The sequence below is a fragment of the Rhopilema esculentum genome, chromosome 20 (genome assembly GCF_057945365.1).
Source record: "Rhopilema esculentum isolate cy_ngs chromosome 20, ASM5794536v1, whole genome shotgun sequence".
In the NCBI taxonomy this organism is placed as follows: Eukaryota; Metazoa; Cnidaria; class Scyphozoa; order Rhizostomeae; family Rhizostomatidae; genus Rhopilema; species Rhopilema esculentum.
Window position 1 is genome coordinate 7,565,828 of NC_142834.1, and position 10,662 is coordinate 7,576,489.

Consider the following 10,662-nt stretch of genomic DNA (forward strand, 5'->3'; position numbering starts at 1 on the left):
GGTTCATTTTGCTTTCTTTTTGTCGACAAGTATACTCTTGTGGAACTGAAGTGGTAAAAAATGACGTAAATGCGAATTAAGATCATTTTAGCCAGAAGAACCGCTAACAGTAAAAATTTCAAAAATCGTTCAACATCTGACAACAATGTTCCTGGATGGATTTCGCACCCAACAGCTTTTGGCCTAAATCACTCTCAATCGCCTCCAGTCAGAAATAGAAATATAGAAAATGATTCAAAAGCAAAAACAACAAAATCTATCCGAAAAAAGGTATTTTGATAGAGAACTGCGTCCAGAAGACTAGATCTAAAGTAAAACTCGTGTTAAGTAAACAGTTTTGTCTACTAAAATGTGTCTTAGTGTTCTTGAAATCTGCGCCCTTAACTCGCTGTTTCCATCTCTTCTTGGCTCTCTGAGGGTTTTGCTTCGCTGCTTTCAGTTGCCTGCGAAATGATATCAGGGTTTAGCCTTTTAGGATCACATTGACGTTAACATGGAATCAGATTATAAAATGGATATTTACAAAAACATATCGTCTCACAAACAACTTGAAGGATAAAATAGATCATTGTTAACCAGTTTTTTCCAAAATGTTCGATGCCCTTTTAGCAGAACTGCACACTAATATTGAAACTTTCTGGTCAACACAGCAAAGCTTAGTCAAAAATGAATACTGATCTTATTCGCAAATCTAAAAAACAAACATCTATCTAATATTTATGAGCAACCAAATTATTGATTGGCTTTTGAGAAAAAAGAATTTGCTAACCATTGGGTATGCTACTACAAGGGCACTAGGCACTAGGCGGGGCCGAGTGTAGGATGATGCTTTTGAAGCTTCAATGGAAGATATGACACAAGCAAAAGGCGAAAAAGGCATACATAACATGCAAAGGTAGCAAAAAGATACCGATAATGGTAAAACACATACCGATTCTGTTTCCATTCCTTCTTCCTGAATGGGAAGAAAAATAGTTTTTCTTAGCTGCTAAGGAAATATTATTCTAACATAAGTACATCCCTAGAGTTTTTGTTTGTAAACTGACAACAATAGCAATACATCGAGGAAATGAAAAAATAAAAAAAATGATTCACCAATACCAACAAAATACCAAAGCAATGAAAAAAACTCCCAAGAAAAACAGTCTCAAATATTCCCATCTAGAAATAACAAAGCTGTGCGTTATCACATAAATCAATGGTACTCAGTCTTATGGACATAAAAATCACCCTCTGCGAATATTTTTCATGTAAAAGAATTATTGATATAGAACTGCTGCTTTACGTTATTCACTCATTTATCAAATTTACCTCACTCTTGTTCTGCATTTGTAAATCGTATGAATATTAGGCATCGATGTATTAAAATTGTGTAATATTGTGCTAAAACTATGTAGCATATTAAGTATAGTTAATCTAAAGTAGAGGGATTCTAAATATGAACTAGACAGAATACAACTTAAGAAATAGGAAAAATGTTTTGGTACATTTTTTGAGGGGGTAGTCTTCATTGCCAGTACAACCAAAAGCAGCATAGATCAAAAGTAAAAAGGGTACACCCAAATCTAATATGCAAATGGAAAATACCTTGAAACTATATCGTAAGAGCTACCCTTTTTAGTAGATACCCCATCCCAACTTTTTGATACCTTCTTCTTGGTTGAATAACAAAAATTCAATTTGATTTGAAGTTCATCATTAAACATCACAAAATGTTCATCTTTCTCTTTAAGTGACCCTTTAACACAGATATATGATAAAAAATAAAGCAGAGATCAAGGAGAACCAACCTGAGCAGATCCTGCTTCTTTGGCTTCTTCGATTAAAGTGAGCTTTAAAAGTCAGGGAAATATCTATATTTTTGGAAGAAGGAACAAACAATAGGAAGAATACTACCAACACGTGCTTATTGAATTTGCAATACAAAGAAAATTAGAGTGCACACATATGTGAATATGGAATATTCTTGCAAATTGAATCTTAAAGGGCTGTTGCTTACATCTGTTTCTGCTAAAATTTATATTTGCATGTATCATCTATAATCAGGATAACTAATAACAGTCCAAAGTATAACAGAAGGGAAAGTGTTGGTGAAAGAACACGATCAGGACAGGACTCAAAACCGCGATTAGAAACACGGTATGCTTGCTTTGAAAAGATACATATGTTTCGATGTCATCATTGTCGTATACTTTCATAGGCATACTTGGACCGACGACAGCCAATGAGCAGTTCTAGAAAAGAAAAATACAGATAAAGAAACCTATTTAGGGGCATGACGATCATTGAATGACACTTCTTGCAGAAATTCTGTCACTAGCTCCATTAAAGCAATGATTGTCGATATCATCAACAGTTCCTCATCTTGCTATTTCATCTTGCTTGCTATTTCGAGTGACTACATAAAGCAGTAGTGTTTGATACAATTCAGTTAACATCCCCCAAAAAGGTTCTCTGCGTGAAGACCTACCTTTATGGTCAGCTCCTGCTCACTTGGAAGGCATTCCCTCAGTGCTCTTAAACCATGAGCTATAAGTTCCTCTAATGTGGCTAGAATAATCAGACAACACCTTGAGTCAATACTTGATCAAAAGGAAACATTTCTGAACACAAAATAGGAAGGTATTGACACCGTTCTAATACAAATTTATTTAGTCACAAACTTTCCTCGCAGTCCGTTACAAATTGAACGTAGATTTTTCAAGGAAAACAATGTCTTGTATAAAACAAAGATAAGAAAAACGGTTTTAAAAGGATGGTCAGATTCACTTCTAGTAAACAATTAAAAAAGTATTTAATCTTTTTTGCATTCTTATATTCCCCCTAGCCTTGAAAAGGGATACTTCAGACGAAGATGGCATTAATTTCCATCTCAAAATATAAATCAGAAAGTCTATGTTCACTTACAGTCTGCAAATTTGTCTAGATTTTTCTCTAAGTATGTTCTTGCACTCTAAAAGGTAATTGGCAAAACTTTAGTCATTTAGCTACTAGTGTAGCATGAAAAAAGGAAAGTCCTGAGGGTTATGAAAAACAAAATATTTTAATAATCTGAAATCTTCTTGCTAGTCAAGCAAAAAGAGTTCGTAAATTTACAATTAAACTTCAAACAACTTTTTTCAAAGATTTAATCTGACACGAACAAATAAGCTTAAGGGTCCATAGCAACTTTTTTCATGATGATATATTTGCAAGATACTTTAATCAGTAGAAAGCAGCGCCAATGTTAGATAACTAAATTGAATATTCTTGTGCATTTTTGAGAGTTATTTGTTTGGTAACTTTAAAACGAGCGCCTCCTGACAGGCACCTATTGCAAGCATAAGATTTCAGACCAGACTGAGTCTACGGATGTGTCATTACTATTTCAATGTGATATTTCCTGTGGCTAGGCTATTGGCATAGTTTATACCATGATGAAAGAAAACTCCAAAATAAAACGCCGACCATATGTTGCAGGATTACGAGAATGGAGTATCATAGCTAGGTCATTATAAGCAAATTATTACACTGGGAAAATGTTTATCGAACTGTTCTTAGTTTCTTTCCTGATTCTGAACGAAGTTGTGATATTTTGCGATTAATGGTTGGTGGTGCTGAAATAGAATAACTTAAAAAGATAACTCTGCCTCGTAAAAAAATTCATACAAAAATATCAGCACATTATAAGAACCAATGACCACGTGTTTACCTGAGATCGCGCACCGATTGACATGGCCTTACAATCGAAATAGTTTGCTGAAGGATCCAGTTGTAATATATGAGGGCCTTGTTCCTGCAAAGAAACATATCCCATTTACTCATTATTATCTATGTTTTTTGCATTTCAATCGACTATCATATCATCCTTGGTAATTGATTTTTTCTTCATATCTTACTGTCATATTTCCTGTTTCATAGTCATCGAAATTCACTTGAAAATGCCTTAAACCCTTCGAAAAGAAAAAATGCTGGTACTTTTGTAAAAGCAAAAAATATTACCCAATATATTTTTCTAAATATTACCCAATATATTTTTTTAAATATTACCCAATATATTTTTTTAAATATTACCCAATATATTTTTTTAAATATTACCCAATAAATTCTTGTAGAGTTGTAGAGAAGTTTTGATCCAAAATAGAGGCAAATGCAGCTACAGAGCTAGAGATTCTAATAAAACATGTCTAATTTTACAAGCAGAGTTCATAAACGTGAAGGGTGAACAAAAACGTAATTAAAACGTCATTTACAAGACTTACGTCATGTCCAGCTATGAGGATGCCAACGCCAAATGGACGTCGGCCATACACCATCGTTGGAACTTGCATTTCTTGGATGAATTAAGGTATTTAAAACAAGATAGTAAAATTTTGACAATGAAAGGAACTCTACCATCCTAGACCAAGCTGTTGAGGAAAAGGCCTGAAACATATATACTGGGAATTTTCCTAAAAAAAATCAGCATATATAGGACAAAGGCTGTGATTCCTTTATTGTTTCCATTAAAAGTTCGAGGATGTATATCAATTGTAGAAATATCAGCATTCACCTAGGAGTGGATGTGCAAGATCTCAAAACTACTTGTCCAGCATTTCTGTTAATCTTTACGGACATCACTTACCCCTTGCCGAAAGTTCGAGAATCATCACATCAAAGAAAAACTAACATTACTTTTCTATGAATCTTTTCTATCCCTATACCGGTACTATTAATCGTGCCCTTACAACCTTGAATTACTTTTAGCTGCAAAAGTTGCAAATCATGCATTTGGTTTTTTAATGCCTTCTTAGCAAATGTATTAATTTGTATTTAATATTTACTTTCTAATTTGTTTTTAGCTACAATGTCCTCAATTAGCAAATATTTTTAACACTGTAATAATATTTAAAATAATAACGATATTAATACTTAGTCTAAAAATATAATCAAGCTAAAGAAGACTGACTAGGTAGAGCGGTACAGTAAAAATTGACTGATTTGTAAGGAATAATTATGGGCAAATTGTACGTCTTATGATTCTTAGTACGACGAAATAATTGACTGTCCAATACCTTTTACTTTTTAGATCAATAAATACTTGTCTGGTTAATCATCTTCTCTGACATAAAGCATAACGACTGTTTCTACGTCAAATTTTATTCCATAAATAAAAAGTTGGCATAAAAAGCATTAAAGCAAGCAAACTATCAACTCAACTTTGTAAAAGCTGATTAATACATTTAAAATACAAGGAAAAGATACTGTCTGCTGTACGAGCAACGAGTCTTGATATGGGCAATGGTGCATCATACACATATCTTGAATTCAGGCATTCTTGTCTCATAAAATTACTTAAAAGAGATTGAAACAACTTCAATTAGAATATCTTAATTTTGTATCATTTACTCATTGTCATGAGTTAACAGAGGCAAGAATAAGAATTTGGGGACATCTGAAAACCCAACCATTTGCAATTAGAGTCATCTTTACAGATGTATAAACATACAGAAGAGGAGCCCGTGGTGTAATGCTTGCATGGGTTCCTCTGATATTATCTCAGAGCACCAATATTTTGCCCTCATTAACCAGAGTAAAGAAAGGGCAAGAGGATTGTCTAAAAGTGCTACATAATGTTTCGAATCAGATAAGAAACGTGTGATCATGTCAGCATCATTTTTGAAATAAGTTGTGTATAAAACTGTCTGCAAATTTATATAGCTGCAACATCATTTGCAAGTGTAACAAAATACAATAAATTAGGGGGCCCTAGATGGGAAGAAAAGTAACACATATTTAATTTAAAGCAGGGAGAGAATTGGATAGACAGTTAGGGCTTAAGAAGTTGTAAGAGAAGGCAGTAGTGAAATTTGAAAGAAGGAAAATGAATTATGTTAGTAAAAAGATAAAAAGGAAAAAAGATATTCAAAACAATAAACTTTGAAAAGGGACAAGTTAAGTTCTAGTTTGGGTCTGGTTTGGTTGGTTTTGGATGGGATTGGCCTAACCAATGTGGCCATCTGAAAAGGTAACACAAAAAATGAAAAACTAACACAAAGACTTACTAACACAAAAACATGGTGATAAAATTTGACAAGAAGATAAGATAATGTGTCACATTGCTTTGTTATTGAAAATCCTCAAAACTAATGAATCTTGAAGCCTACCTGAGTAGCCTGGCATCAGATGTTAATCCTGCTATGCTGACGGCTACATGATCATCTATTGGGATTATTTTCTTTTGATATGATGATAATTCTGAAGATGATCGCTGAAAATATCATGAGCATGTTAAATCATATGAGCTACAGGGAAATACATTTTCTGAAAAAGAATAAAAGGTTCAAGGAGTCTGCAATACGATTTTATCATACAACAATACAGAAACATTTTAAATGTTTTTTAAAACAGCTTGATCAAAGGACCTGCAAGAATTGAAACTTAACAACTAAAAATAGGATAGGGGCAGAGAGTGACTATCTGCATACAAGAAGCCCCACCTTCTCACTATTTAGCTTATCTGTTACACCAGACATTTTTATTCAAGCAAGAGTTTTGAAAAGATCTGTCTTGGCTATAAAATCTATGACTATATATAAGAGTGAACTTTACAATTTGACTGTTTCAATACTCAAGAAAATTTATCAAAACCAAAACTAGGTCTTATTAAACAAATTAGAATAAAAATACTTCACAGTTATTTAAGGACCAACAAGGTGATCAGAATTAAAAATATTATGACTCCATGGACCTAAGTAATTATCCAGAGATTATTTATTGAGTAAAGAGTAATTGGGGTTAAACATGACAAACAATGTATACCTTTTTTCTATTAATGAGGCATTCTGAAATTTTGGCATACATGAGGAAATTATTCTAACAATGCAACGAAGCTACCAAAAATTGAAGAAAAGAAAGTTTCAGAAAGAAAGCTACCTTGAGCGCAACAAGCACAGCATACTCTTTTGACTTTAAGCCAACTGTTGCACTGCCCTGGAGTAAAAATAAAAATTGTAAGAAACAAAACTTGATGAGATTTAAATATCAAATTTTGAATATTAGAGATTTTGAGATTTGAATATCAAAAGGAAAACTCTTGAATATGGAATAATAGATACCCATTCAAGCTTTTTAAAGCTACATGAAGCTTGAGATATTTACAACATAAACATAAAAACATAAAACAGCAACATAGATGAAAAGTAATGCTGTACTGATACTTTGTCCTGGTGCTTAGGGCCTCTATAGACCTGCTAATTTTCAACAAATAATAGATATATTTTGCTTAATAAGGAAAAGATTTCAACAATAAGACAAAAGAGAGTTGGTATGATAATTTTGTTGAGAAAATCCATATGCATACCAATTCAAACATGATCGAAAATTTTGTTATGAAAATAGCAAAGTTTGAATTTATCTTGATTGGTGTACTGAAATTTATTAATTTTTTCTGTAAGACAGAAAATATTTTTCTAATTAAAATGGTTAAGGGCACCTGTTTTACTGCTTCTAATGCATACTCAATTTGAAATATTCTTCCCTGCAAAGAAAACTCTCAATGTAAATACAAAATCAAGATGTAGAAGGAACATATAAAGGCAATTAATACGCTAATGTTAAAAAAATTCAAAGTTTTGCACAAACACACGCACATACTAAGAATTAGATGCAACCAATAGATAGCGATGTCAAAGTAATCGGTCTTTACTTTGCCTCAGTTTTGAAAAAACCCAGTCATTTTGATAGTGCTCTCTTAAAAACCTTGCCAATGCATGTTGGAGAAATTCTCACATTATAACTAGATTAGGTATATAATTTCAATACATTTTAACTGAATACTCATTTTTATATTAAATATTTTTGTTATACCTCTTTCCCTCATTAATATGCTTATAATGATGAACAAACCTGCAGGGTCATTGTAGAAAAAGTCTAACACCTAAAAATTCCTTTGAGGTAAGTAAAAAACAGCTTATAAGAAGATTAAAAATGATTTTAGTCTAGCTCAAAAGTCTATGCTTCTCTACAAACATGATTTTTCACCCAACAGTCAGGTTACCACCACAAGCATGCAAGACACCAGAGAAGGAAGATATACCTGAGGGCTCCATATTGACACATCATGATCATATTGGTTTCTATACTGTAAGAAAAAGTAGAGTGATTCTACAATGCAGTTGTTTACAGCAAGTTAATCAAATACATAGATAATATTAATATCTATATCTGTTATTCTCTAATTGTATACTATATTGCGTGTGTTACAATATAAAGCTATTATAACCATCGATGTAAGTATATTGTACAAGGAAAAAATTTTTTTAAATAAATAACAACATTTCGAGCATAGCCTGTTATCAAGTTCTCTAGATATAACTAAACGTCATTGTTTATTTAAAAAGAAATTTCCTGGTACAATTTACTTACATTGATTGTTTATTCTCTACTTGGTCTGTATCTAGGTATTCAAATATAGAGCCCTTGCAGCAACAATCTCATCTGAATCCCTAGGTCTTTTAATGGGAAGCATGTGTGACAACCCTTACCCTTAAGTGCACAGGAGGTGTCCATACCTGGTTGTTAAGCAATCAATAGCAAACAGGCTGCAGTGCCTGAAGGTTATTCATTTTGGATCTTTGAAACACATAAATCAGTTGCTATGAATAGTCATGGTGATGCTAAGTATTTCCCCAGAATTTTCCACAATTTCCATTGTAGTTAGATCTTATCATATATACATTTTGTAGAATTTATTTCTTACTGGATTTAAATGAAAATTTTATTTAACAGCTTCCATACAAACTTTCTTCATTTCAATTATCGCAAGGATCTCAATTAGTAGTACAAAATACCTTAGCAAAGCTGAGTGATTCTCTGGACATAGAATTAGAAGGCTTTTGTACTAGGTTGAAGGGCTCTGACACAGTCATTAATATTCCTAATACACAGTGGTCAATGAAAAACAAAAAGCAGCACAGGAATTTGATGGGTTTTGGGTTCATCACTACGAAGATGGGACAAATCATAGAATGATCTTTCAAAATATATGTAGATATTTAAAACAGGAAGAAGAAAAAAGTTCGGAAGTCAAGGATAGGTACATCAATGACCAGCATTGTTAAAAGTACAAAAAAAGAAAAGGGCAAATAAGTAGTAAAGAAGGTGGTGATGACAGCAGTGATTTAGCTAAAAGAGAGCAATTGATAACTTAACTCTATTAACAACTCCTTTGAAAACAGAGGCTGCAGCCCTCCCCCTCAACGATTGGCAAAATGTGTTCTGTTTCCGGATTAACTGAGTACTGAATGGGCAGCCCCTTAATATAAATTTCATTCTGACAACATCAAAACTTGTTTTGCTTTCATTATCTCACATTATTACCTGTTGGTCTAAACATATCAAACTATCCAATACTATGTGGTTGTTTGATCCTTTTCTGTCAAATTTGTCATGATTTATCCTAAATTGTGCACTTAAATAACTTCCACAACAGACTTGACAGCTTCCAGTGTGGAACCCATGTAGCATACCCCAGAAATATCTGGGGTGGACTAACTATGTTTATATCATTTGTTGGCGTATATCCAGCATGAACTTTGCATAGATTCTACCCTGGGACAGCTCACATGGAAGTTTGAAGATGAAGGCTTGCATTAGTATATACCTTATATACATGGGGGGGGGGGGGATTTCATGCACATAAATTCAACTTCCAAATATAATTTGCAAATATAATTTTAAAAAACAAGATTGTAGTAGAATCCATCAATAAATTTTTGAGGGAAAATTCAATACGATTCATAGAAATGGATGGGTAGAAAAAATAAATTGCAACTTTCAGGGCACCATGCCAGCAGCAGAAAACTACAAAGGAAATTGTGAATTTCCAAGTCTTTAAAGTAATGCACACTCGTGGAAGAGCCTTGGTTGAAGCGCTATGTGATAGGGAAAAGGAAGTTTACAAATTGGATAGACAATGTGGCTGAATAAGACTTTACAAGAAGCGTGTATCGCACAGAGAACTGCCGTACAATACACAGGTGCACAAGAGACTGGGTCAACATGGCCCGCCTATAAAGACTTAATGAAAAATTTCTAAATAAAATTATGAAAGAGTTACCATTTTTGGCTATCGGCAGTCCTGTTCTTTCCAAACCTAACTTCTGAACTGCACTGAACTTAGTTTTAGTCCTTGTTACCAATATGGCTGATTTTGCCCAATCACTGTCTCGTTTGCAAAATTCTTTAACCTCGCTACCAACTTATTGCAAAAATCTGATGTCAGCATGATGTCAGGATATTCACGGAAAGTCTGCAGGAAGTTCACTTTTCGAAAAAAATGACCAAGCAAAGTTTTATCAGAGTTAATATCACGAACGGTGTTGAAGATTTTGATTTCGCTAGTGGTTCTTACTGTGTTATTCGCATTACGGCGTTGATATTCATGCTTTCATTCTTGTGTTAAGCCTTTATGCCTGGCGTATCGTGCTATCAAAATAAGAAGCGGGCTCTTGCATAAAATGTTGCAAAAATCAATAGCAAGAATAGAAAATGATTACTTTTCGGCATTTAAACGAAACTCAGCCTCCCTATCACTATACCCCTGCTTTACGTGCTGCTGTTGATGCTTTTGGGATAAACAGAGAAGTAGAAGTTCTAAAGGTTGGGTTTTGCAGGATTGCTTTGTCCCTTGACTCAGATGAG

At 33.5% G+C, this 10,662-nt stretch overlaps 1 protein-coding gene across 1 annotated transcript; it reads right to left on the reverse strand.

Annotated features, from left to right (window-relative positions):
• Positions 1-259: 259 nt before the first annotated feature.
• LOC135687164 (proteasome subunit alpha type-1) lies at positions 260-10,190 on the reverse strand. The gene is made up of 14 exons (XM_065203660.2): positions 10,079-10,190; positions 8,057-8,101; positions 7,454-7,498; positions 6,895-6,951; positions 6,126-6,229; positions 5,224-5,312; positions 4,242-4,312; positions 3,692-3,775; positions 2,908-2,953; positions 2,471-2,550; positions 2,163-2,234; positions 1,791-1,832; positions 932-955; positions 260-443 (listed from the first exon to the last, which is right to left on the reverse strand). Exons 1-14 carry the CDS (start codon positions 10,079-10,081, stop codon positions 381-383), a joined length of 825 nt encoding a protein of 274 aa, XP_065059732.1. The 5' UTR covers positions 10,082-10,190; the 3' UTR covers positions 260-380.
• Between the last annotated feature and the right edge of the window lie 472 nt (positions 10,191-10,662).